This window comes from Cyanidioschyzon merolae, chromosome 10 (genome assembly GCF_000091205.1).
Source record: "Cyanidioschyzon merolae strain 10D DNA, chromosome 10, complete genome".
In the NCBI taxonomy this organism is placed as follows: domain Eukaryota; phylum Rhodophyta; class Bangiophyceae; order Cyanidiales; family Cyanidiaceae; genus Cyanidioschyzon; species Cyanidioschyzon merolae.
In genome coordinates, this window is record NC_010136.1 from 732,572 (window position 1) to 759,704 (window position 27,133).

A 27,133-nucleotide genomic window follows, 5' to 3' on the forward strand; every position below is an offset into this window, starting at 1 on the left:
CTACGTCGGGTGAAGCACACCTCGAGCCGACGCCCTTTGTGGTATAGAAAAGCCGTTCTGTCTCCATGATGCATCTGTACCAAAGGTAAAGACGCTATTGCGGATAATTAGGACAGGTTCTGGGCACACGATAGGACGTATGAGATGACCAGAATATCTGAGACGAAGTATAGGTAATGGAACTTGGGAGTAGCCTGTTTGATGGATACTTCACGGCGCACTGAAAAAAAGAGAAAAAAGTAAGAAAAGAAAAATGCGCGTGATCGGAGAACGCTGGCCTAAGTAAACGTTTTGTCAACGAAAAAACAAATACCGCCCCAGCAGCGCCTGGGCGGACAAGCGGCCGCGATCCGGCGCAATCGCCGGAAAGCTCTGCGCCGCTGCAATCGCCGGAAAGCTCTGCGCCGCTGCAATCGCCGGAAAGCTCTGCGCCGCTGCAATCGCCGGAACGCTCTGCGCCGCTGCAATCGCCGGAACGCTCTGCGCCGCTGCAATCGCCGGAAAGCTCTGCGCCGCTGCAATCGCCGGAAAGCTCTGCGCCGCTGCAATCGCCGGAAAGCTCTGCGCCGCTGCAGGCGCGCCGGCCAGAGCGCTCTCCATAGATCCGTAACTCTTATTTTGCGTGTGCAGAGGCTAGAGCGGTACGCTGGATGGAACTGTTTCGAAAAATGAAAGCTTGCAACGGCCTACTCGGTTTTTGTTCTTGGTATACGGATATCGGCAAACTGGACTCGACTTTGCGGCAACGACGAGAACGTTTGCGTTGTCGAGTGCGGCGTGCGGTGGTAGCTGGAGCAGCGGCTTCTTCGCTCGACGGGTCGCGCACGCATGCACGCGGGACACCAGGACACCGACTGGTGCGAGGGCAGATGCCCGCGCCTAAAATTGGGCGGCCGAAAACCGAAGTGAAGCGAGAGACCTTCCGTATGCCAGAACCGGTAAAGGAGGTCGAGGCAGAAGCGGGCGCTGTTCGAGGGCGCCCGAAAACGAAGCGTGTGACGGACACGGAGTTCGTGCCGATGTGGAAAGTGATTCTACTAGGCGACAAAGAATATGAGGAAAAGCACGTCATAGAATCGCTAGTGAAGACCATCCCAAAAATGGACAAGGAGGAGGCGCGACGAATTTTCAAAGAGGCCCAAGCTGTTGGGGAATCTGTGGTTACCGTTGTCGCTCAGGAGCACGCCGAGTTCTACGCGACGATGCTGCGGCGATGCTCGCTTTACGTGCGAATCGAACCGGAGTGAACGCGCATTCTGCAGCACGGGTCCTCTTGAGGGTGTCTTTCGTCGGTGATATGAGGCGGGGTCATACGAGCCGCTCTATGGCCGGCACGATCGCACCGCTTTTGCTGGAGTGGTGGCAGCTCTGCTGAAAAGGAGCACTGACGCCCCAATGATCAGTGAAGATCTAAAGCGCTTCAGAGTTCTAGCCTGGTGGTGCACAAGTTAGCATCGCCACGGAAAATCAAGGTGCATTTGGCCGTGAAATCCCCTGTGCATATCAGAGATACCCGTCGGATGCGCGAATGCCAGGGGTTTCTCGCCGAACGCCCCGGGGGATCGTTTCGCAAGACCTGAGGCATCCTTGAACGCGCAACGTTTGATCTTTATAAGCAGCGAGAACCCGGCTATTGGACCGGTGAACAAATACATATGTTGCCGCTGGGCAACAGCATCGAATATGCCACCCCTGGTGCCCAGCTCGTGCATGGTGCTTCACCAATGCTGTCAGTTGCGCGTATGACATCAACATGCAATCGTGGATCATTTTGTAACCCAAGTGCCTTAATCTGTCCGCCCGTACGCGAGTATCATCACACAGCATCGGCCAACAAGCGCCCAGCAACGAGCGCAGAGCAAGGCCCGGACAAGTCAGCGTCGGTCTGCGCTTATGGGGGTGCCAGGGCACGAATACGGAACTTGCCGCGTCCGCAATTTGGAAACTCGTCGCGCACTTTGCGAGAAACATGGCGCGGCCGTCGGTTTCGAAAACGTACGAGACTTGGTACGTTCATGCTTGAAAGTCGTCAGGCAGTTATTGAGCGTGCAACCAAAGAGAACCGCTGACTGTCATACCTATTACCTTTCTTGTCTGTGTTCTTGACCACCCCGGAGGCTTGCATTGCGCAAAGCGGTGCTGTTCCTTGGTGAAATTCCATCCAGCGCGCGAAACTTAACATTCACTGGGTCCGTCTACTCGTAGCACAGATAAGGTGTCTGAATGAACGACGCGACAGTAGTATCTGAAAGCTCTTTCCAGAGATTTTTGCACCACTAACCAGAGGTGTGACAAGTCGACTGGGCAGGAGACCTCTATCTTGTAGCATGCATGGCTCAAGAGGATTGCGCAGGATATGAGTTGCAACGTAGGATCGAACGGGAACGAGCGGGACCGAGTGAGAACGAGCGGTTTCGTAAACTTACGCCAGCGCGTCGCAGAGATCATGCGCCCCCTGCGGCGTATGTGTTCTTGTTGCGCAGACGGAAAGCACGAGCGACGAACCGCTTCAAACCAAAATGCAACGCATCACGCGGTCCAGCATCCACAGTCCCAAGGACGCCATGCTTTCATCGTACTCCAGCGTTCTGAAGTTCACCGCTGTCGATATGAATGAAAATTCGCTGCCGGGCGACTCGCGTTTCGATGCATAGCGCGAAACGTCTGCGTCTCTTACATTCAGCGTTGGGCTCCAGCTGCCGTCCTTTCGCATCACGCATGTACGAAGCACGTCACGAGTCGCAAACTCCCCGACGCACTCGAGATGCCTGCTCCCCGCATGCATATCACTTCGCTCAGCGTAGTGTGCGCTCCAGAGATGCCTCATTTCGGAATTGGGCGCAAAAAATATTCGCAGACGTCATGGCTCATCGGTAGCAACTCCGCCACGAAAAGGCGCTGTATCCAGTACAGGCACAATGCGCCTCGATGATCTTCTACCATTTCATTCGGGAAGAGCGGCGAGCGCTGGTCGGTCTCATGCTCCGCACGCTGACCCCTGAGTCCGCATGCCTCAAAGAACATTGCGTACGAATCGGTTGGGAAAAGGAGATCATCGTCGTGAGCGGGAATTTTCAAAAAATAGAGCATCGTCGACTCACCAGTGTCTTTGCCGCCCTGCATCCATAAATATTCCACTTCCGTTGATGTCAACGAGGTAGTGCACCAGCACGCGTACGTCGGTCGCCAGTCGACCTTCCGACGAACAAGACCGAGAAACACTGGATCAGATACTCTGCAAGTCGGCAGATTCAACTCGTCGCATAGTTCGCTCTTCACCGCGTCTAGAAATTCCTGCCAGACCCCCTGAGTCACGTCGATGGAGGTTGCAACATTCGATGGCTCTGGATGCCCGCCCGGAAGGACCCAGCGTCCGCTGGCTTCCCCCAAGCGACTGCTACGGCGCTGGCACACAATCTTGCCATCTGCTGTCTCCAGGATGGCCGCGTTGCCAATAGCGTTAGCGAGATGACACCATGGAGCGCCTCGCTCTGCTGAGCGGAAGGCTTTCAGTGCATTCGGTGCAAGCGTCGTTCCCTGGTGCGCACGATAATCAGTCGCTCCGACCTCAAGGTGAAATTTTCGATGGACAACGCCCTGCTCGTGGCGACACGAAACCCTAATTGCGTTGAGACGAAATTTGCTTGCGTTCCAGAGATTGTCGCCCAGGACTTTTTGCTGTTCAACCCAACGGGCTTCGATCGAGGCCTCCACGTGCTCCGAAGGATGCGGGCGGCGCGCAAAATGATCGCCTTCCATATCAACCTCAAGCACCAGATCGACGCTAGCCCCGGCAACAGCACGAGAAAGACACGACCTTTGCAGTCCGGGGGTACAGAACACGAGCAGCTCATACCGACCCTCTTTCTCCGCTCTGCGAACCAAGTCAACTACCCCCGGCTCCATACAGGCAAGGCTCTGAGCGCTCCACAAAGCGTCCCATACCTCCGATGCTCGGGTGCTTCAAGTGCACGCACACCGCCACCGCCACCGCCTTTTACACTCGAACGACGCCAGCGGTGTACAGTATTGGCGAGAAGCCCGCCTTGGACAAGAAGTTTTCAACTGCGGTGTAGACGCCTCCCAGCCCTTTTGCATCGGCCACCTACTACTGCTTCCAATCTTTTCTCATATAATTCCACTTTGAGAGGTTGTCCAACAAAGTTCTCCCGTGTCTACTCTGGAGGTCTTTTCTCCAGCACCGCACATCTCCTTATATTGATTGCGGCATTAAAGTCTCGGTTCACAAACTCCATACGTTTCTTGCAATTGATTGTACTTCCTAATGCTAGTAGCCCTCGCACTTTCGCCCTCCTTTCCATTTGCTCGTCTGTCAGCGGTCCGTACTTTGCGATTTCCTCAGGGCTCCTCTGGCACTTTTCCATCTCGACCCTCTGGAGTGTACAGCCCAGTTCATGGTGTGTATAGGACGTTCGGAACTCGTCTACATGTATCGTGACGAAACGCCTTGCACACTCCTTATATGTTTTTGCCGTTGGAGCTGGCGTGGTCCCTTTTTGGGTCTTCCAGTGTCCCGCTCCGTACGCTACTACTAGCCTCTGATTTCCATCCTCCTTCAGGTCACTCAACTGATTGAAGAAAATCGCGAACGCCCGCTGCTTACCAAAATACAAATTCATTCGCAAACGAGCCCACCGGGGCTTTGTATACCGCCCCCCACAGCGCATCCTAATGTGCCATGCGAAATTCCATGAATTTCCGAAAAGCTTCAAAGTCGGCTCCTCGGCTCGTCAGCTCGCTCAAAGCTTCAAGGTGATCTTTCATTCCTGAATTCCATTTCTCGGTTTTCTTCCTCGCATTCATGATTCCCGATTCCCGATTGTATCTCGCTGTCGAGAACCTCAAAAGACGCATGTCTTTCTGACGCAAGTTGCCGTCGGTACCATCCTCCGCGAGCTTGGGCACAACGATGGTTACGATATATGTGTTTCCGGAGTCCGCGCCAACGACAAAGTCGTTCACATGCACTTTCTGTAGGGCAGGATCCGCCTTCTTCTCATCTTCATGCTTCGCCGCGTCAACGACAAACTCGTTATCCTGCACCTTCTGTGTCGCCGGATCCGCCTCCTTCTCATCTTTATGCATCGCCGCGCCAACGATAAAGCCGTTATCCTCCACCTTCTGCGTCACAGGACCCGCCTCCTTCTCATCTTTATGCATCGCCGCGCCAACGAATAGGTCGTTATCCTCTGCTTCCTGCGTCGCAGGATCCGCCTCCTTCTCATATTCATGCTTCGTCGAGGGCGCAGCAGAGGGCGGGACTGGACGATCTTTCTTCAACCGCCGATAGTGTACACACAAGGCTACTCCATCGGTTTCCTGGTTCCGTGTCTACGTTTCCGTATTGCTGTTTGGACCGTTCGCTTGAGGCGGCGGGAGCCTTGTACATTCCTGGGGAACGATTGGGGAGCGTGTTGTCCCCTAAGAGGCGCTTCAGCCAAATCTGCGTCGATTTCATCCAAGTGTTCTTGCGGTGCGTTGGGGTCTGCATGGATATCCGATCGAACCAGGTGTTCATAGTTGGCCCTTTGCCCCATATGCGTGCCCGGCAACCTGCTGCTGTCGCTTCTGTCGAGGCTATTTGGAGTTCAAGTCCGAGTGCCAGCGCGGTGGTTGCTCTGCTCTACATTGAGCATCCAACAGCAACAACGAGTCACATTGCCATGTTGGCGGCTGTCTGCAGACGTGAGGCATTTGTGTGGTTCATGCCGCACCACTCAGCACCACAGGTCGCAGGCTGGATGATACACATCCTTAGTGCCCTGGTACGAATTGCTATGCAGATAGAGGGGTCGGATGGGAATGGACGTGCGATCGCTGTACGTCTATGCATCTTGGCGATCATCTCGTCGACGTGTGCCTCTTCGTCGATCGTCGGCGTTAGACAGACCCCCGGGTAGCGATATTTTTCCACGATCGGAATTTCCTGGTTCTGCAACCGCCACGAGCGATTGCGAATGCTCTGCGAGTCTCCATGGATGACCATGGCGCCGCACTTCGATGCTCCTATGCTCATCTCCCAGCGATCGGCCCAGTCGCTGACTTGTTCCATGCTACCCGCAAGCGTTTCCGGGGCGGGTGCCAACAGCACGACATCGTCCGCAACGAGACAGCCTGCGAGGCGGTTCCTACGTGAGGGCTCCTCATCGGGCATCTCCACAGTCTATCCACGGCACCTCAAGCCCGTATTGTCTGCAGTTGTTCAGCAGATCGTTGATGAAGATGTTGAAAAGGAGCGGGGATGCGCGCTCGCCCTGCCGCAGTCCACGGCGGATTCTTCTGGAAGGGGTTCTTGAGCGGTCGCCCAGTCGGATGCGCATCCATGAGTCTGCATAGAGCGCACGGAAGAATGCTAAGCACTTTCCGGAGACTTGGGCTCGTTCCATCTTCAGAAATGGAGCCTCGTGCGGGACCGTGTCAAAGGCCTCTTGGAAGTCGATGAAGCATACGTAAGCTGGTTGTTGGCCGCTAATGGAGCGACGTTGCACCCATCAATGAGGGTCAGGGCATGGCTCATGCACTCCTCGTGGCTCCGGAATCCAGCCTGTTCTGGGGCGAAGAACTTGCGTTCCACGAGGCCTCTCTGAGTCCGGTTCGTGGGAATGGCGCAAAGTAGCTTCATGATTGACGGGATGAGGCGAATAGTCCGGTAGTTGTTCATGTCTGTGTTTGTGTACGTCGGAGTCCTTTTTGAGGATCGGTACGACCTCGGCAGTCCTCCATACATCCGGGATGTACGCCTCTTCGAACATGCGTTGGATGAGCTCCACAAGGCGTTTGCCTAAGCTTGTGTCAGGTTCATCTGGTATCGATAGTGTCCCTCTTGTCCCGTCTTTTGGGATCACCAGTTTCATCCACTCCGCCGCGATACCGTCGATGCCAGGTGTTTTGCGGTTGCTTGAGCATAGCACGGTCCGAACAGATTCAGGCCAGAAGATTGGGTCGTTCCATTCCGGTACCGGTTCGAGGCGCGGTAGTTCTGCGGCATATTGGTGCCAATAGATTCTGTCTTGGCAGTGCCCAGTTGCGTCTTCATGCAGCTCTGTGCCGTGGTCCGTCCAGGCCTCATTCACTGAGGCACGCTCCGTCCTCAGCGCTTCCTCATAAACGATTGGTGTGAGCCCCAGGCACTTTTTTGGTGGGTCCAGTCTCGATCGAATGTAGCGCCAGGTCTCATCTTCGTTGGTGCTCTCTAGCATAGATTTCGCTAGGGAGGCGATTTTGCGGTTTCGATCCTCTCGTTTGTCTTCTCTGGAAAGTTTCTTCTTTCTTTTGATAGCTTCTTCATGTTGCGCCTGTAGCGCCGTTAGGACTGCCTTCGCTTCCTTGTCTCCTGCGTTGGCGCGTATGGCGGTGTGGTTGACGATCTGATAGAGTCGGTGATGCTCGTCAATCCGGGTATTGGTACGTCGTTTCAGGCACTGAGGTTTGCAACTGTTGCGTTCTGGTGCAAGCAGTCCCAGCTCTCCGGCAATCTTCTGATTCCCATCTACAAACTCTCGTGCCAATTGGTCTAAAGATTTGTATGCACAACTTTTCGGATCTTCAGCGCTGTGAGTAGGTGACTCGGTTTGGCGACGGCTTTCTTGAGTTCCTGCTGGGGTGCTCTTTCGGGGACGACTTGTGATGGGCTCGCTGGAGCCCCCGCCTGTGGGCTCGTTCGGGAGTTCTTCTTCCTATTCTTCTGTTTTTCTCTTGTTGGTTTTCTTCTTCATCGGGTTCTTTCCTGAGCTACATTCTCTGGTTACTTTGCATCTAGGCGGATCATGAGGTTTCTGTGTCTCCTTCTCCGTGTCTGGTTGGGTCTCTTTTGCCTTTTGTACAGTCCTCGACTTGTATCAGTTCTTCATTACTGTACTGGTAATTCGATATCTCGTAGTTCAATACCGAGGCGATCCCACAAATATTCCATGATGCGAAACCTATCGAGTCGTAGCGCATAAGGGAATAGGAGTAACGCTGCGGTACTCGAGAGATACGTTGTCGATTGAGATGCACCCTCCACGGGGTGTTTGAGAGCACATGCCACCAGCGCCTCCTGCATTCCAGTCGTTCACTGAGTGTCTGCCGCAGCGCTAGCGTAGAATCAGATGTACATTAGTCAAGGTCGATTCGAATGCGACCTTTATCTTGCCCGACGCTTTAACCTCCCCTCAACAATTGGGAACAGTCTGCAAACCACCCTTTCAGCGGCTACGTATCCGCTCCCCAAACACATAGGCGGGCAAGCCGCTTATTCCAGCTTCGACCGCAAACATACTGCCAGCCGTCTTCAAAAGTCTCCGCCGAGACTATTTCCAAAGTTGAGGTAGGTAGCCAAGGTAGGAGGTAAAACGGAGCCCGAGTTCAAGGATGGATCCAAGATTTGCGCCCGAACCTGCAGCGTTGATTCGGGAGGGGCGGATGACTAATCAGGATTTTCGTCAACATTTTCTGGTGCTGCTGCCGCCGCCCCTCCGTTCGTTGCGGTCAAGGTCCCTGGCGTGGGCTTCCTTCGCCGTCGCCCAAGCACCCCGCGTTAACCCACTTTCAGAGCTTCTCCGGAAAAACTAGACCTCTAAGGCGGGCGTGGTGTGTGGGTCTTTAAGATAGTTGTTCTTTAATAAATAGTTTGCGACTAGTTTGTTTTGTCTTTTTTTATTCTCCTCGCGCCCGTTGCATCACTAGCCACATTATTCGCGGCGTTTCTCCGTCCTATTCGAGTAGTTATTGTTACTTTGTGCACATTGTTTAAAGCGCGTTCGTTTATTGAAAAACTCAAAACAGTATTCAATCGTGTGTACCTCGACTTGAAAATGACCTGCCGTGCCAGCCGCTGCATGCACGCGCTGTTAATCGTTCAATTCTTGCACATAAAAGCGAATTTGTTGACGGGGTGTAGGTTCATTGTGCTTGGGGTGAACGATGCGTTCCTTGCCTCCCAGTGGCTCTAGGTGCTCAGAGGACGCAATGACATGGGTGCAAATAGTAGGAACACGAGCGGACCAAGTGCACTTCGCGCCAAGACCCGAACGGTGTGGTCGGGGGGCTCCCGTCTCCTTCACGAGACCCCTGCTTTCGAGGCGTCGCCAACAGGCGTTGATGGTGCGCTGGTGTCCAGCACGCCTGTGCGCCGGAAATAGCAACGGTAATCAGCCGAAAAAGACGCGAGCAAAGCAAACATTCTCGCCACCACCGAGTACCTTTTACCAGGCCCTAAACCAAGCAGTGGAAGCAGTTTTAGCAGCAGTGGAGGCTGGAGAGCGTCTACTGGAGATTGACTTCCCTCCATTGCCCGCAAGTGTGCTGAATTCGACCAGATCTTCATCGGACGACGTTATTGACGCCAATACGCGACTGGCGTTTGACTTTGCGAAAATGCTTCAGGAAACAACGCGAGAGAGACGCAATGGCCGCTCGACTTATCAGCGAGTCGCGCTCATCTATCCCGACATGATCGAGCGTAACCGAGCCTTTGCGGGGGATGCTGCCCCCAAGAAACCAGGCTCGGGGTATGCAAATCGCTTCGGTGATACAGTCGGCACTGCGGACAGCCGCATCCGGCTTGCTGCTCTGCGCGCGGGCTATGAGGCTGGTAACTTTATCCAGCGAATCCTGCAAGCCAATATTCGCGACGGTGATGCTGGCGATCGTATCGAACCCATTTTGGATGATGACGATATTTTTATCGTTCTTGGCGCCTCGGCGCAGGAGCTCGTGGACGTGGAAAAGTTCGTGCAACGTCTCGAAGAAACGGACAAAACGAGAGGCGACCAGCGACCCGTCATTCTATTCAATATGCAGCTGGATACATCACGTGGTGATCTGGGCTTGCCTGCGTTTCCGTCTCGGATGCTCCATCACCGCTTTCTATGTCGATTCTTGCCCGTCTACTACTTGCGAACGCGCTCGTACTCGAGGTCGATTTCGCGACCTCCATTTGTTGTCAACTATCAAGGCGCAATATTTAGGGTATATCCAGAGCCATACCAGGTGCTTCTCGAGACCCAAGAGAATCGTTATCGGCAGGTTGCACAGTATGCCACACGGCCGAGACTCACAGAGGCCAAGGATGCCCTAACGAAGGCCGTATTTCCACAACAGAACGAGAAAGATGGTGGGTCATTTGGTTTCTTGCGGCGAGGGATGCAGACAGCGACCTGGTGGGAGCGTGCCTCCGACGACAGCTCTGTGTCGAACAAGTGGCGTCAGTAGCGTCTCCGTGGCACTGGCCAGAAGCGCCGTTCGGCCCAACACTCATTTCAGCTTCGTCCAAGGTAAAGCTGGGGTTAGGGGTACCGGTTCGAATGAGTGTAACTTGTTCCAGCTCACAGACTCCGTGGAGTTGTCTTTAGCTATCGTTTGCGACCGTCCGCTTCGCCGGAGTGTGCCTTTGACGGACCTGGAGCTCTTCTGGTATCTCTTCTTGAACCAGCGGTCGAAGTCGTTTCGGGAGACGGTCTGCTACGTCAGCAAAGAAAGGGCCGCGACTTTTAGCTCGAAGAAAGCGAATCCTCCGCGCCTCCGCTGCGCGTCGCCAACGTGGCGTACGGTTATTCAGTATCGGAAACGGCGGTCGGTGGATCCGCATTCCGATGACCCCGAGCACCCCTAAGAGCATGGTGCGTATAACGTAAAGTTGCAAGTCCGCGTGATGATGTAATTGTCCCTGTGAAAATGCGTCCACCATGGGACCGTCGAGCAGCGCGGAAAAACGCTGCCCAGGGACTCGGCGCCTTCTGTGCACCAGCTGCTGACCCCTCGCCACACGCGCAGACAAGCCCTCGGCCGCAGCGTCGCGGCGACAAAACCTTCCACAAGTGCCAGCAGCTTTGTAAGCAGTTGAAAAGAGACCCGCGAACGCCAGTGTTTGGCTGGTTTTTCCGAAAAGCATCCGTGCGTCAACTCCTCTAGTCCAAAGTTTGCAAGCTGTACGCACACAGTATAAAGTTCCTTAGAACGCAGCACCAGCATGAGCGCTTGCCGTAGGCGCCGCCAGTTTGAGATCCGATCACCACCGTCGCGCAACGCCGTGGCACAGGCACTCGCGGAGGCGTCTTGTTCTTATGCAGAGGCAGTGCTGCGGCAACGGTGCATCCTGGGTACCGGTACGTACCTGCGGTAGGCTTGGCATCTGGTGGTTCGCTCGACTGTGCAATCCGTTATGCCAACGCGAATACTAGTCCGATGTGACTGGAACCCGAACGTGCTTAGATCGGAGCGGGAGTGTCTCCACGGCGTCCAGGTCAACTGCGCATCCCGGGGATTCTTGTAAGCGTTGTCGATTGTGCATCATAGGGAAAGCCGGCGCTGGCATAGACGCAAGTCGTCTCGCAGCTCGCTGGATCCAAAGTAGAATCCGCACAGACGGACAAGACCAGGGCTGATAGAAAATTGTCAAATACGGTGAAGCGCTGCAGCGATCTCGTTTTTGCTGATCGATATACTCAGCAGTATCAGCTCATAGAACACGCTTATCGCGCATGAATCTCCAGGGGGAATGATTCCAGGTACAAGTTTCAACCGTGCTCTAGATTTGCTGCATTGTGTTTGCCGTACAACCTTTGTGCTTTGCTCCAGCGAGTAACCGATCCCCTCTGTCCTGACCGCTGATTGTTTACTTCGATAGCATTCAGCGTTTCAGCACAACGCTCACAATGACTGTTAAACGATTCCCTCGAACGTCCGCTTAACGTAAAGCCACCGAACGCTCTGGAGGCACGAGACATTCCCGGATGTCGACTGCAGATGCTGCCGTCGACACAAACATATCAGACAGGACTTTTCCTCAGGAACGGAAACTCGATTGGCCCGGTGAATCTCCAGATGCCCAGCGCACCGCGTACGTTGCACGGTCTCAGCGTGGCGTTGCAGTGCCTCCAGCCATGGGGGCGGCTTCCTACAACGCTCGCACCCTTGGGGTTTCCCGGTCAGTCTTGACGATCTTGCACCGTAAAAAAATCCAAGGTCACATTCGATGATCGTCAGGTCTGCCTGCACACAATTTGTTTTGATCGACATAACATTTCAGTGAACCAGGGATCCTCGATTTCTTAATCGAAAGAAAGTACACACGAGCTCGGGATCCTCGAGTGCGCGAAGGATCTCGGCATCCAGTAGAGCGTGGCATAGTGTTCGCGCTGAAAACGGGAAAGGTTTTCGGCATTTTCGAAAGGTTACCTTCTAGGCGGACGCTCCCGCGAACCGCTCGAGTCTACCAGGCTAGTGAATCATCTACCTCTCCAATGGCAGGTGCTTTAGTGATATCTGAGCAGCAACTCGTCCGCTACGCAGTTCACTCTGGGACAAAGAGCGGGTAGATTGCGCCTGGACGTCGCTCTGGCCGCTGTAGACTCCCTGCATATTGCTTCGCGATGCGGCACGCAGTACGTCTCTCCGTACAGTTAGCAGGCTCCCAGAATGATTTTGTACTCCGACCCCATGTCGGGTGATCCACGCGTCGAGCCGGCTACCCCAGTGGTATGGCAGAGCCGTACTGTTTCCGTGAGGCATCGGCTCCAGCAGTATAAGCGCCAAGGCGGGCGCTCAAAGCAAGCAATCGCCGCGCGATTGAAGGTACAAAACGGCCAGCACCTCCGAGAGAAAATATGGGATATAGAGCTGGAAGTTAGGGCACAACATAAAGAGCGATTTCTCGTCTGCCAATAGCTATCCCGCAATCTGGAGTCCATAATCAATGAAAATGCTTTGTCACTGCGGCCCGCGGCGGCCGTGCGTTACGCCGCGCAGTACCTCGGGAATTCAATTTCCGACCGACAAACGAACTGGCTGCTGCTTCTCAGTATTTTCTGTCGCCGCTGAGACGCTTCCATGCAGACACCTTCGCACGGGGCGCGTCCTTTCGGGACGCTCTCATACAGTCAGCAGCGTATCCATGCGCTCAAGGCAGAGTTGCTCCGCTATCGGACAGCGTACAGGAGGCTTCGGAGCTATGTTTCTCGAATCAACGATTTGCTGGAACAACGCGAGAGAGCGCTAGCGTGTTCTTCACGTACAAGGCTCTTCCAAGCTATCGAAGAAAAGGTCGTTTATGGCCAGTATCCTGACAAGGAAAATCGGGACTTTTCGTATCTGAATACTTTGGAACCTGTCGCCCCGGTTCAGGTGGAAAAGGAGAGCCTGTTGCTCGAGGGTACGCCAGCCACTGCGTTCAGTGTGAGTCCCGTGTGCGCCCGAGCCCCCAGAGACGGCAGAGCAATTATGGGTGGAACGCTGGGCGGCGATGTGCTCGATTCCTGCAACCGAGCATATTCCGAACACGCAAGCTGCACCACAGTGGCTAAACCCGAGAGTGTCGACGAAAATTCCGGTCAGACTGCAGGCTCTGTCCGAGCTGACGATCTGGTGAGCCCGCCTCGTACAGGTGCTTCGCCACACACCGTGCATAACCCTATCACTGTTGCAGCGTCGATTGAAAATCCTGGATTGCAGGAGGAGGTGCATGATTGCGCGCAAGCGAATGCGGTAGCAAAAGCGCCTGATTCGACGCAAGCACCCTCCGAACCGCCATCGAAAAGCGGGAAACCCCCAACAGAACGGGCTCCGGCGAGGACACAACGACGACGACAACAACAACAAGAACGACGACGACGACGGCTGCCAGCTATCTGTGTTGAAGAGGTTCCCAATATCTGGGCAGTGAATCCGGAACACCCGCCAGGTGATCGTCGAAGCCAATCGAATGCTCTGATAAGCTGCCTGAAGCGTGTATCTCGGATGCTGGCCGGGGCGCTGGGCCCCTCGAGGCGCATCTGCCATCCATCGTATTCGAAAATCTTCGCATTATGCGGCGTTTCCTTTGGTGCGGGCTTCCTCTCTGCGGTGTTGACCATACAGCACGTAGAGTGCAGCTCTGGAAGCGCGCGGCGAAGCCCGCGTGCCTAAGCGTCCAGCACCGGCGACATGCGGCCTTGTGCGACGCACGCTGAGCATACACCAGCGGAGCGTGCCGCATCTAGTCCACCACGAACAGTGTACTTGGGCACCTACCCGAAATGCGTGGATATGCGTTGCTCCCTCGACACCGGATGTCAGGTCTGTGGACAGAGGACGACGCTGGCGCCGAACCAGAGCCGCAGGCCAGCTGTGCTGTGGCGGAAACGATCGATATCCTCGCAACGCAATCGAATCTCTCGAGGTAACCTGTTCTCTTTTATACGAACACGAGGGACCAGCATGTTGCGCGCCACATGCTCGAATGAGAACACCTGAACCGCGGAGCGCATAATCGTGGTGCTCGCGCAACGCAGCCGCCATTCTGGGGCGTTGGCGCTACGCGATCACGACATCCAGCGCTGTCTATCGCTGCGGCCTTGGGCTTTTCTCCTTCGGGGCGCTAGCATCGGTCGCACTCGCTATCCGTTGACTGGGTAAAACTGATTCTATGAAATTTTTGAGCCATATCGTGTCCACCACTCTCCTCCTCAGCGAAAGCCGGTTACATTGAGATTTCATGCTGCTGTTCTTGTCGTCTGATGTTGGACACTGAGCCCTTTGTATGATGGAATCGCGCGGTATTGGCGCGAACTTAGACGCCACTCAGGAGCCAGCCATCCAGATCTAGAATTTCCTTATCTTTGGGAATATCGCCTTTCTCGGCCGCGGGAGATAGGTTCCAATCGAATGTTCCGAGGGCACTTGCGACATCGGCAATCTCGGTATGGTTCGCTAGTTCAAGGCCCTCGTTTGGGGCGAACTCCAACGGAGATACAAGTTCAGAGGCATCTGCCGAACATGTGGTGAGTTTCAGAAAGACCTCATCGCAGCAAGGCGTTTCCTGAGCGGCAAAGTTGTGCGCTCTGCCCATGTCCGTGCATATTTCCTTCGCGATATCTTCCTCGGACATTCTCATAAACGGACACGTCTTTGTCTTCTCTGCTGGGCGCTGTCTGTAGCGGTCCGAGCCAGACGCGCTAAGCGTGCGACGACGAGAGGACGCACACCGAGCTCGCAGCTGCTCGCGAACTCGAAGCTTGCCTACGCCATCCTTCAGACTCGTCAGTGATCCGGAACTCGAGCAGCGGCTCAACGGGGAGTGCGCCACGGTCAGCATGCACCTGTTCACAGGTGAATACGAGCTCGGAAGCATTTCGCCAATTTTTGTCTCCAGCGATGAGGAAACCTGAACGCTAGAGTACGTCTCCGGGAACTGGGGCGCCTCACTACACGATAGCTGACGACTCGGGTCTAAACAGAGGCTATGGATGGTCTGGGAGGAGCTCTGCGTGGTGTTCGCGTACTCCTCATTCGTCTTGCAGAAGCATGTCTTACCGTTGCCGACTGGAATAGGTTCACTGTTCCGCTGGATACGTTTTCTCGGTCCGGACACAATTTCATGCAGCTCTGTCGCAGTCGAAGCAGAGAGACGCTCAAGCGAGAGTGAACGTGGAACCTGTGATGCATGGTCTCCGCTGGTGCGGGGAAGATTCAAGCGCGCTGCAGTCTCCGCATTCCACGGGCGTCCAGCGGCCAAGGTCGCAGACCGTTCGGCTCGCCAGCGGCGATGCATAGAACTGTTCCACCTATTCTTGATCGCATTATCCGTGCGACCGGGAAGATATTTGCTCATTTTCGCCCAGCAATTCCCAAAACGCGCATGCAGCAGCACAAGAGCCTCGTCCTCCTCGAACGTCCATGCACCTCGACGCACGGACGGATCCAACTGGTTGAGCCAACGCTCCCTGCACTGCTTGCCGCTACGCCCAGGCATACACGCGGCAACAGCAGTCCAAGCCTGAATGCCGAACTGTGCAACCAAACTCAGAAGAAGTGCATCCTCAGCCGGTGTCCAAGGCCCTTTCACGTGCGCGACACTCGGAGACTGACTCTTTCCCGCTACAAGGTCCAGGTTGTCGGACAGCAACCAGCTGCCCCCTTTCAACGAACTATATGAGACGCTTGAGGAGGAAGCTTCAGGAGCTGGCGTAAGACAAACCTCTGGCGACGGTGCTAGTGGAGACTCCGACAGCTTCGCCGACTCGTTACTCGGTGTGCTCGGCGTCGCAAGACCCGCCGATTCAAACGCTTTTGACGGCAACTCCAGAAGCAAATAGCGAAAAGTTGTCTCCTCGTCAAGTGTGAAAGGCTCCACGTCGTCCATTATGGTTCGTCGGCAAGAGTACGCACCACACACCGGCACAGAAAACTTGCTCCTTCGTTAACCAGAGTACTGGCAGCGCGTTACAAGCCGTCGACCAGCAACAGCGCGCTGCATATGTGTTTGCGCCGTCGCGCCGGCGGCGGGTTCATTCGCGCATCGTCCAATATTGAAATCTGGACATTATTGTCCCAAAAGGCTCTCTTGACATCGCACGAAGTTGTCACGTGACATGTTTTGGCGATGCACGAAGGCATCGCGCGGCGATGAGATTCTTGAAACGCTGATCCGCTGCTTTTTGCAGTGCCGGCGCTGGAAACAAGCGCGCAGCTGCCTAGAATGCGAAAAGTAACGGGCCTCTCCGAAGGAACTTATTGTTGAGGAATTTGCGAGTTGGCGGAACAATGGATGCTTCACCAGGCGCTGAGAACCAGTGCGAAATTGGGGATCGCGGGTCAGTGCAGACGTTCTGCTCTCCCAAAAAATAGAGCGGCGATGCGTCCGCACCGACGCTCATTCGCGCCACCTTCCGCTGCAGAGCACACAGGAAACGCAGAAACACCGAGCTCGACCAGTCCCAGAGGCTGCCATAAACATCGGAAACACAGGTAATATTCTGGCGATTGCAGTTTTACTTCATGGGATGCTGGGCTCGGGGAAGGATCTCGGAATGGCTACTTTCGAGGCTACAGCAGCAGGTTCCGCGCTCCGTATTGGTGTTGCGGCATAGCGTTCCACGATATCGGTACCCGGAAAACGTCAAAACTCAGCACTGCGCAAGAAGATTACATGAAGAACCAAGTCGGCTTCGTTTGCTTCCAGAAAATCAACTGCAGCCTGAGGACATTCTGCTCCCATTCGTTCCTCAAGTGATAGGCTCGTTCCGGAATAAATCGATGGGCATGGCACACGCTACACTGTGGTGCTGCATGGCACTGCTTCCATGTAGATGGCATCTGCGATCAAGGCGATGCCGGAAGCCGCAGGCAGCAGCACTGGTCAATCGTCGGCAACATCGAGATAACCATGGATTCAAACGCATGCTCCTGCTCTGGTGACAAAACAAGGATTTAATACGGCGGTTCCGGCTACGAAGAGGTAGACATTCTGTGGGACAAGCCCGCGACTTTCATGTCTTGAGTCGATTTCGCGAAAAATTGCGGTTTTCCAACATGCTGCATTATTCAACGGAAGAAAGGCATAGCCGTTCCCGTCTAGTGAAGAACCAGGACTTCATTCCGGTGACCGCATTCGCTATGCTTCGTCAATCGAGCAGGGCATGCACCCCCAGGAGCCGCCTACGTGGCTACGCCTCCCCGCTCATGCTCTCTTTTTCAAGGCGATATCATTGGTGACCAGGCGAGCTGGTGCGTCCCCAGTGGCGCGTATCCACGAATACAACGCGCGCTCTCTACAACAGCGTCTAGCGGCAGCCTCGGTTGTGGTGCTTTCGGAGTCGGCGTGCGGCGTGCACGAGGCACTGTCACCCTTCAACAAGCTCAGTTTAGAGGAGCCTCACAGGTCTCTTGCGGGACCAAAGTTCAGAGCCGCAGTCTCGCGCACTGGAGGTCGCCTTCTCTCTCTGTGTGTGTATGTGTGTGTGAGCGACGCAGAGCGGCCTCGCGAAAGGACGCGAGACCCCGCTCTGCGTACATTTACCACAACGATGCGCCTTCCTCGACGAACGTACATAACATAGGGGCATGCTAGAGTCTCCAGCAGAGTCGTCCTCGCTTTACATTCCAAGGATGTGTACTGCCGTTACATCCATACGTGCGCAGCCGGTGATACCACAGCACGTCATCGTGCACAGGCAGGCACACGAGCCGCTCTGTCTCGGGTCCGCAGCTGAGGCACTGTCGCCTCAGAGGTCCAACAGACGCGGATACCGTTCCGCGGCCGCAGAGCAGGTCGAGCGCCCCAGAGGCAGCGCAGCGGCAACTGCTCCGAGACGGAGCGCTCCTGATGATGCCCGCTACAGATCGACTGTTCAATAAATGAATGAATGGAATGCCACCTGGTCGAAGATGTTGCCGAACGGTTCACTAATCCTGTCACGACGCTACGACAACTGGTACGGCCTCCGATGTGCAAGCGGTGTCAGTGCCTGCCCCAGTGCCTGCTCCAGTGCTTGCGTCCGCAACACGCCAACGCGCACGAATAACACTGTCCGCTGGGTATATCGTCGGCAAGTAGATGATCTCGTCGCTGTGCACGGTGCGCACCCGAGTCCAGTCCACAGTGGTCGCCAGCACCGCCAGATAGCACATCAAATGGTTGATCGCATAGTTCCGCCCGACACACATGTGCGGACCGCAGCCAAACGTCAGGAAATGCTTCCGGTACTTTTGCTCCTCCTGCCGCGGCGGCAGCATCCGCTCCGGATCGAAGCGTTCAGGTGACGGAAAGCCCTGCATGCACGCAGTCCAGAGACTCGGCACCACGAGCGCACCTCGCGGCACCTCGTAGCCGTTCGGCAGCTGCACCCGCTTGCTCGCAACCTGCGGAACCATCACAGGCGGCGGCCGGAAGCGCAGCACCTCCAGAACGACCGCGCGCGTGTACACCATCTGCTCCAGCAGCTCGTAGGTGATCGGCTCGTCGTGCGGGCGCAGCCGCTGTTGCTCTTCGCGCACCCGCTGCAGCACGTCGGGTCGCTCGGCCACCAGCACAGTCGTCCATACCAGCGACGCTGTCGACGCATCCTGAGACGCAAACAAAAAGTCCAGCATGGCGTCCGCCATCTCGTGGTCCGCGCTGTACTTGGGCGGCGCCCGGTTCTCGCGCTTCGCAGCTGCAACCTCCTCCAGCACGGACACCGTCCAAAAGTCCAGCAGGCACTGCGGCTCCGCCTCGGCGTCCTTCCGGAAACGCTCCTTCGACGCCCGTACACACGCAGTCAGGTCCCGTAGTACACGCTCCCGCGCCCGTATCGCACGCCACAGGCCCGTCCCAGGCAGCGCTAACGGGAACGAAAGAAAACCCTGCGTGATCAGCAGATAGTCCGCACAGAAGCGCTCCCGATCGCGCAGGTAAGGACCCACAAACACCGTCTGCGACGTCCGCAGATTCAGGTCGCGGATGCGCGGGCGCACCTCAAATGCGGCCGTGGTGCCGTCCGTGCCGCGCCCCGACAGCCACGCCGCCAGGTGCTCGCGAATCAGGCGCTCCTGGATGCTCACGTACACGCCTAGCGCCTTGGGCGTGAACAGCCGCAGAAAAGACTGCCGCAGGAGCTTGTGCTCCTCGCCGCTCTTGAAGGCAATATTGTTCCGCCCGAGGATCCGCCAGCCGTTCGGGTGCAGTATCATCTCAAACGCGTGCGGGCCGTTCTCGCTGAGCACGTACCGGCTGAGGTCCGTGTCCGTCACGAAAAGCACGAAGAAGCCCGCCAGCGCATTCCAGCTCAGGCCGCACGGGTTTAAGCGCCGCTGCCGCTCCCAGAACCCGTACGGCGACAGCACCATTTCCACGATGCTCCCGATGAGCGGAATCACAAACCGCGGGCCTGGGATTCGCCCGTAGCCCGCCCAGCGCCGCAGTCGCACCTGTCTGCGATCGCGAGGCCGAGCACCAGCAGCGCAACGTACGCCAGCGCACGGCTGGCGGTACCCCAGCCGGCGATCCCAGCGCAGCGTCGCGCGGCGCAGGCAGTGCCGCGCCACCGATCCACCCACTCGGCTGCTGCCAGAGGCGTCGAGCGCGTAGCGAGGCCGTCTAATCATTGCTGTCGCAGCTGCGCTCGATGCTCAAGCACGCGCACGCGCCAGCGAGTACGGCCGCGATCGCGAACGCGAACGCGTGTCTCTACGACTAGGAGGCGCGCGCCCGTGTGCTTCAGCAGCGTACGCGCCTTTGGACAGCAGCAAACGCTGACCGGTCCGCTCAAGCGCTGCGCGTTTCGCCAAAACGTATACACAAACGGCACGCACTTGGTTCACGAGCAAAGCGCTCTGCTCGGTGCCGCTCCAAAATAGTCTCCAGCAACCTCTCGGGGGCGTCTGCGCCCCAGCACGGCACGCGCAGCTCAGCAACGCCTCGCTCGACGGGGTCTCGCTCAGCCTACCGAGTTCAAGCACGGCTTAGACTAGCCTTGCCCTTGCTGTGATTCAGTCCTTGCTTTCCCTCGCCGCACTAGACTCAGACTCGTGCGGCACAGCTGCGCACCGACACGCCGGGTCAAGCGCGCTCGATCGTGTCAGAGCCCGAGGCAAGCGTTCACACGTGTACACACACACAGACACAAACACACTGATGCAGACAATAAAAACAGTGATATCGACAGGACCAAACCAGAGATGCACACACACACTTCGACCCTGTTTGGAATACACACAAGACGGGTGTTCCCCGAAATACTGCTACACTTGATTGTGTTGAAACGCGCCTTCACCGAATAATGAAATGCGCGGCATCGAGCAGCACGCATCGACGACGCGACAGCCGCAATGCGTGCGTGCGTGCGTGCGTGCGTGCGTGCGTGCGTGCGTGCGCATCCATAGACCGCTCGCCTTCAGACGTAGGGCAGCGAGGCACCCGGTCGATGCGGATGCGTCACGCGGGGCAATGCGCGCCACCACGCATCGATTGCGCTGCCGCTGAGGCCTGTTGATGATGGTGATGATGGTGATGATGGTGATGCTTGGGAGCGAGGCGGGGAGTCGCTGTGCTGCGTCGCCGACGCTGCTGGCTACACGATCGCGGGAGGGGAGGGTTTTGTGTTGATGCTTCTCTCTCTCTGTGTGTGTGTGTATGCATCTAACATCGTGCAGCGTCCCGTAATGGCACCAGATGGTGCAGTCGACGGGGTACGCTGATTTCCCGCAGGCGATGCCCGACATTACGTAGTAGGTATTGGACCAATGTGCACGCGCACCGCTGCAGCGGGTGCTGTATCCTACTGCAGTATAGCTCATCCTTGAATTGCCACATTGGTTGATCATCGCTGAAGAACACTTTTAGCGACCAATAGTGTCTATCCAGCGCTGCTTCAGTGCCGTAACTGGTCATTCCGCACACGCGTCCAGTGCTTTTGCGGCCGACAGTCACTGTAGGCGCCGTATCTGCATACGCTTGCTCTCATGTTTTAAAGCCGCATGCCGCCCAGAATTAGATGCCCTTTCGTGCTGTTGCCGAGTTGTGCGGGCGTCTTGCGTGTAGACCAGCCCACCGAATCATCATGCCACTGTCGTCCTAGTGAATGCACCATCATCGAAACCCGAATGGATCACGCATTGGACACTGCGAGCGTTTCCGAAGTATCTCGTGAAGATCAACAACGCAGGCGAACGCGAAGGTTGCGCTTTCCCGGTGGCGGGGCAACCTCCAGGGTGACGAAGCACTTTACCCCGTGACAAATTGAAAAGCTTGTGCATACGATGGTACCTTCTGTCCAGCTGATGCCTGCAGAGCAACTGCTGTAATGTTATAGTTCGCGCTCATGGTCCTGATGGCGGAATAAGAGACCATAGGTATCCTTTTTACCCGTGATCTAGGGGTACACTCACAAGCAACGCATGATATCACGACGGGAGCGTGCTTGACACACACCATACTCATCGGTGATTCTTCTGCGCTAACGGTCGCTCTCATCGAGCCGGGCCTGCGTTGGCATGCATTCGCCATCTTCATCGACCGAAATCGCATTCACGCGTATTGCAGGATTCTCCTCTTTGTCCCGCAACAATAGGATGTAAGTTTCTTTGCATTCAGGTCCGTCCAGTGTATCCGACAACCATACCCGGTCGTGAACAACACAACGCCTGTCTGATTTCTTTGGAAACAGTTTTCAGGCAGGATTTGTACCATGCTGCGAAAGCAAATCAGACCGAGGGAGCGCATGCGAAAGCGTCCCAGCCAGCGTGCATTCCAAATGAGGTATCTTCATGAGATCGGCGTCCGAGTCCCGTCGACATGGAAATGCACAGATTTGTCTAGTGGTGTGCCAGGATGATTTTACGGTTTCCGGCGGCACGCTGCCTTCCGGAGCGGCAGCTCTGCAGCGTATAGCGCAGAGATTTCTGCAAACCACTCAAGTCCTTGCATGGAGCGCAGGCTTACGCCCAATAAATGTTCCTTGACATTGGGAGGCACTTTCATCGTCTGGTTCCACAACTGCGGTCGCTAGGTAACCTCGATTGAATGCATCTATCCGACTGGGGTGCTCTACAGGCCCCACGCTTGCTGCTCGAGAACACGAGCTTTCCGAGACATCGATCATGAATACGAGTAACGTTAGAAAGGCTGCCAAGACCTTCTTTTCGCGCGCTCGAGTGTCGAAAAGAAACCAAGTCGTTCAGTCGTGTGACTGCCACCAGGCACTACACGCGGGACCCCCTCGGACCTGGCTTCGGCACTGTGCTCTGCTGCGCGTGAACGTACGAGCTTATGTTTCTAGACGAACGACGACCTGTAGCCGATTACCAACGCAGTACTCAGGGAGCTTCCATACCTCTAACCGGAGGTTCCGCGCGCGGGGGGCGATACACGTCCCTGCCGCCCGCTCCCGGCGCGTTACCGCCGCCCCTGCCGAAGCTCCGAAAACCACCAGGCCCGCCACGACTCCGGTACTCTGACTGGAAGGTACCAGGGCCCCGGCGTTCACCAAAACCACGTTCTCCGGGGGCCCCAGGACGGCGGTACCCGCCAGCGCGGTCACCGCGGAAACCTCCGATCACGCGCGGCGGTTCGGCTTTGGCTTGCAGAGTTTTCGGCACAACGTCTGACGGTACGTTCAGCCATTTTCGTAGGTATTCAATACCCTCGTCCGTTAGGAAGAAATAGTAGTGCTGCCAGCTGAACTGCTCCCGAACGAAGCCGCGAGAACGCAGGGACTGGCACGTTTTGATCACCTCGATGTTCTTGATGTGCTTTAGCTCCATATGCTCTGGAGAAGCAAAGTCCTTCCTCGCGACTAGAACGCCATCACTGAACAAGCGAGCGTAAATGTCGCGTCGATTGGGAGTCGAAACCAACATGAGCCTACGCGTTACAAGAATACGTGCGTGCAGCTGCAGCTGGTCGGGTTGTTGGATAGGTGTGCGGCGACAGCGCGGGGCACCTTGGAAACCAAACTAGACATCTTTGTTCTAATGGGACACGACCATCCCTGGCCTGGAAACGAGTGCGCTTGCGTGACGTGCTGGCAACAATGCACCGGCGGGTCCGTTCTGCGCGATAGAGGCGGACAGAGCCATGTACCGTCGATGTTTCATCTGCGAACGCTGGGCCCTGAAGCCGCACAGCATGTCTCGACCGCTGTACCTTCAGGGACCACTGATTACCACTCAAACTTCATCTCGATTTTGCGTGCGCTGCCGCCTCGGCGCTATGCCAGCACCGCATCGAAACGAAACTGGGCAAAATCGATTATTTGTCCAAGCAGAAAGCCAGTATGACCGGCGGCTTGGTGAATACCACGCACACAGCCGCTGTTCAGCGAGCACCTCGGCGCACCACCACCCACGAAGAGCGGCTCTATCCAACGCCCATGTCAGCGGCATTTGAGAATTCTCTATCGCGTTGCATACGTCGCATCTGGGAAATTTCATCAACCATGCACGGTCAACATCGTCTAGGAAATATAGGCTCGCGAGATAGAGAGACGCTCTGCATGTGCGATAATCCCCTGTAAACCTCGATCTGTGCACGCACGGACGCACGCACGGACGCACGCACGGACGCACGCATCATGCACCGCGGTGATCGCCACGTAGCGTCATTGCAGCCGTCGCCGCCGCCGCCGCCTGCCGGCAATCAGTTGGTCGACGGCGCCCACATCGCGAGCGGCGCCGCCGCGTGCGGTGTCCGCCTGCTGCGACGCATCACGCGACGCGCCAAGGCTCCCCGCTCCATCGTCATCATCATCATCATCATCGCCGCCGTCGTCATAACTAGGCACACCCGCCGGCTTCTGTTGTCGATTATTACAGAGCGCAGTACAGGGCTGTAGTAAAAAAAAGAGAAAAAAATAAAATAACGTTAAAGAAATGGAGGACAGCAGAGGATCTAGCGCAGACGCGACTGGACTTTCTACTATGATCAGGGACTTGTCGCTGAACAGTGGTAGCGGGTCGAAACAGAACTCGACTAGCACTGGCGTTGGTGTTGCTGGTGCCACGGGTGCACCAGCTTCTGGAGAAACCTCAAGTCGCAAGACTTCCCCGATGAGCTACGCCAGCGCAGCCCAACAGTCGGGAGCGGAGAGCGGGGTACTTGGTGGCACAGCGGGCGGGCCGTACGCAGCTTCGGCTGCTGCGCAAACCGCACGTGCGCCCTCCGCGAGCAGTACCAGCAGCATCAGCAGCGGCGGCGGCAGCAAAGGCCCCGGCGGAGCGCTACAGGCCGCTGGGGAGAGCATCCCTCCTGCGCAGAGCGTATCGGGCGCTGGTGCCGCTGGTTTCGGAGACGGATCTGTGGCGGGCTTCGCCCTAAACGGTATGAGCTCGTTGCCAGCGAGCGGAGCTACTGCTGTGCCAGCCGCATCAGCGAGCGGAACGGGCGAACTGCCAAACGTGTCTCTCTATGTTGGCGATTTGCAGCCAGATGTCGTTGAACAGAACCTTTTCGAGCTGTTTTCCTCCGTCGGACCGGTCGTCTCGGTAAGAGTCTGCCGCGACGTTGTAACCCGTCGCTCGCTTGGTTACGCGTACGTCAACTTTCAGAACCCAGAAGACGCCGAGAGAGCGATCGATGTCCTGCAGTTCTACGAGGGGCCGCTCACGAAAAATAAGCCCATTCGGATCATGTGGAAGCGCAGTGATCCTTCGCAACGCCGAAATCCCGAGGGAAATATCTTCATCAAAAATCTCGACAAGAGCATTGACAACAAAGCGTTGTACGACACATTCAGCACATTTGGCAAGGTTCTTTCGTGCAAACTTGCGACCGACGACAAAGGCAATTCCTTGGGATATGCGTTCGTGCACTACCAGGACGCGAATGTGGCGAAATACGTCATCTCGAAGATGAACGGCATGTTGCTCAACGGACAGAAGGTTTACGTTGGAGAATTTCGCCCAAGACGCGAGCGCGAAGCCACTGGGGAATTATCCACCAAGTTCACGAACGTGTACGTCAAAAACTTGGATGAGTCGTTGTGCACGACCGAAGAGGTGACAAAGCTATTCGCACCATATGGAAACATCACGTCGATTTTCATCCCAACGGAAACCGTTCAGGAGCAGCAACCACACCACGAAGACGAGCACCGTGCACCTAGTGAAGAAGCGAGCAGCGAAGCGGGTCGCCAGGGTGGCAGCAGCCAAGAGGTCAAGTCGGCGGGCGCCGACCAATCGAATGCGGCACCAGACCTGGAAACGTCGGAACGGAACGATGGAGCCAAGGCTCCAGAGAATCGTGCGCATGCTCAAAGCGTTGTGCGCGTGCGACCTCGAGGATTTGCCTTTGTCAATTTTGAGACGCCCGAGCAGGCAGCTGCAGCTGTAGAGGCTCTGAATGGAATGGAGCTTAACGGAAAGACGCTCTATGTCGGGCGAGCACAGAAGAAAGCCGAACGCGAGGCGATGCTACGAGCGCAAATGGAGCAGCTGCGCAACGACAGGATGCAGAAACTCCAGGATGTGAACCTTTTCGTGAAAAATCTCTCCGATGATGTGGATGAGAATCGCCTCCGAGAAGAGTTCTCCCGCTTTGGCACAATCACCTCGCTGCGTATCATGCGCGATGAAAAGGGCGTGTCGAAAGGGTTCGGGTTTGTTGCGTTTTCGCACCCTGATGAAGCGATCAAGGCCGTCACTGAAATGAACCAGCGAATTGTCGGTCAGAAGCCGATATACGTGGCCCTCGCGCAACGCAAAGACCAAAGAAGAGCACAGATCGAGGCACAGCGAGCGGCGATGATGCGAGCCCAGATGAGCTTCCTTCCGCCTGGCTTGGCTGCATCCATGTACGTTCCTGGAACTGGCATGCCGACACCTTCGGGTTATCCATATCCGTACGCAGTGCATCCGATGCAGATGCAGATGTCCATGGGCATGAGCCGCGCTATGTCCGCGATGCCCGGTGGTGCTGCCTCGGGTGCCATGACGTACGGCGGATTCGCAATGCAGCCAAATATGGCGGTTGGAGCATCAGGTATCCCGCGGATGAATATGACCTCGCCGAATATGACGAACGCTGCGCCCGCATCCGCCGGCAGTATTCCAATGGGCGGCCCAAATGCCGCCATGCTGATGCAGGGCCGCATACCCTACGCTACCGTGGGATCGCAGCAGCCAATGACGAGCACGCTTGGCTCTGGTCAGGTTCTGCAGAACAGCGGGGCGCCGGGCGCTGTAGTCGGCGTACCCGGATCGGCAAACGCCGAAGCAGGTGCCACAGCGGCCGCTTCTGGTCATCCCAACCCGAACTTTGCTGCAAGCGGCGTTGCAGGTCGTGCGGGGCCTCGCCAAGCGCGAATGGCTGCCCGTATGGGTCCAGCATCTGGCCCGATGCCGGGAGTATCCATGCCAGCCATGGCGTCAGGGTTACCGACCGGCCTGGGTGCACCCGGCATGGGCTACAAAATGGGTGGCGCGATGCGGGCGCCTCCTGGCGGTACCATGGCGGGTATGGTTGCCATGTCACCAATGACAGCTGGGGCGGGCAACACGGTACCGTCCGGTGCCATGGGTAACATGATGATTGGCTCTGCGGCATCGCAGCCGCTCACCGTCCAAATGCTTGCGAATGCGGACCCCAAACAGCAGAAACAAATCCTTGGAGAGCGGCTCTATCCACTCGTTTACCAGCAACTTGTGCGTGAGGGTAAGCGAGAGCTCGCTCCGAAAATAACCGGTATGCTTCTGGAGATGGACAACTCCGAAGTGCTCCACCTTGTTGAGTCCCCAGAGGCCCTGCAGGAGAAAGTCGAAGAGGCGCTCGAAGTCTTGCAGCAACACCTGGCTAGTTTACAGGCCAAGGCCGCTCAGCATACCTCCGCACAACAGGGCTTGTCATCAACAGCGCCGTCAAACTCTAGCGCGTAAATCCATCTGTTTCCGTCTCGCGTATTCG

At 56.3% G+C, this 27,133-nt stretch overlaps 8 protein-coding genes and 1 non-coding gene across 9 annotated transcripts, besides 3 other annotated features; 4 read left to right on the plus strand and 5 right to left on the minus strand.

Annotated features, from left to right (window-relative positions):
- Nucleotides 1–650: 650 nt before the first annotated feature.
- CYME_CMJ276C (hypothetical protein, conserved) lies at nt 651–1,247 on the plus strand (the record flags this gene model as incomplete). Its single annotated transcript, XM_005534926.1, has 1 exon — nt 651–1,247. One exon carries the CDS (start codon nt 651–653, stop codon nt 1,245–1,247), a length of 597 nt encoding a protein of 198 aa, XP_005534983.1.
- Nucleotides 1,248–2,823: 1,576 nt separating this feature from the next.
- CYME_CMJ277C (hypothetical protein, conserved) lies at nt 2,824–3,906 on the minus strand (the record flags this gene model as incomplete). Its single annotated transcript, XM_005534927.1, has 1 exon — nt 2,824–3,906. One exon carries the CDS (start codon nt 3,904–3,906, stop codon nt 2,824–2,826), a length of 1,083 nt encoding a protein of 360 aa, XP_005534984.1.
- Nucleotides 3,907–3,987: 81 nt separating this feature from the next.
- Nucleotides 3,988–6,748: a sequence feature (repetitive element).
- Nucleotides 6,749–8,925: 2,177 nt separating this feature from the next.
- Nucleotides 8,926–10,215, plus strand: CYME_CMJ279C (hypothetical protein, conserved; the record flags this gene model as incomplete). The annotated part of the gene is made up of 1 exon (XM_005534928.1): nt 8,926–10,215. The coding sequence occupies one exon, from the start codon at nt 8,926–8,928 to the stop codon at nt 10,213–10,215; it is 1,290 nt and encodes a 429-aa protein (XP_005534985.1).
- On the minus strand, nt 9,666–12,699 carry CYME_CMJ280T. Its single transcript, XR_002461365.1, has one exon. It is a non-coding gene; the product is annotated as a hypothetical transcript (transcript).
- A 132-nt stretch (nt 12,700–12,831) lies between these two features.
- On the plus strand, nt 12,832–13,905 carry CYME_CMJ281C (hypothetical protein; the record flags this gene model as incomplete). The annotated part of the gene is made up of 1 exon (XM_005534929.1): nt 12,832–13,905. The coding sequence occupies one exon, from the start codon at nt 12,832–12,834 to the stop codon at nt 13,903–13,905; it is 1,074 nt and encodes a 357-aa protein (XP_005534986.1).
- A 643-nt stretch (nt 13,906–14,548) lies between these two features.
- CYME_CMJ282C (MYB-related protein) lies at nt 14,549–16,120 on the minus strand (the record flags this gene model as incomplete). Its single annotated transcript, XM_005534930.1, has 1 exon — nt 14,549–16,120. The coding sequence occupies one exon, from the start codon at nt 16,118–16,120 to the stop codon at nt 14,549–14,551; it is 1,572 nt and encodes a 523-aa protein (XP_005534987.1).
- Nucleotides 16,121–16,419: 299 nt separating this feature from the next.
- Nucleotides 16,420–17,057: a sequence feature (possible transcribed region).
- A 1,114-nt stretch (nt 17,058–18,171) lies between these two features.
- CYME_CMJ284C (cytochrome P450, family 710) lies at nt 18,172–19,842 on the minus strand (the record flags this gene model as incomplete). Its single annotated transcript, XM_005534931.1, has 1 exon — nt 18,172–19,842. The coding sequence occupies one exon, from the start codon at nt 19,840–19,842 to the stop codon at nt 18,172–18,174; it is 1,671 nt and encodes a 556-aa protein (XP_005534988.1).
- A 2,709-nt stretch (nt 19,843–22,551) lies between these two features.
- On the minus strand, nt 22,552–23,094 carry CYME_CMJ285C (40S ribosomal protein S10; the record flags this gene model as incomplete). Its single annotated transcript, XM_005534932.1, has 1 exon — nt 22,552–23,094. One exon carries the CDS (start codon nt 23,092–23,094, stop codon nt 22,552–22,554), a length of 543 nt encoding a protein of 180 aa, XP_005534989.1.
- A 1,011-nt stretch (nt 23,095–24,105) lies between these two features.
- Nucleotides 24,106–27,105, plus strand: CYME_CMJ286C (polyadenylate-binding protein; the record flags this gene model as incomplete). Its single annotated transcript, XM_005534933.1, has 1 exon — nt 24,106–27,105. The coding sequence occupies one exon, from the start codon at nt 24,106–24,108 to the stop codon at nt 27,103–27,105; it is 3,000 nt and encodes a 999-aa protein (XP_005534990.1).
- Nucleotides 27,052–27,133: part of a sequence feature (possible transcribed region) that runs on past the window's edge.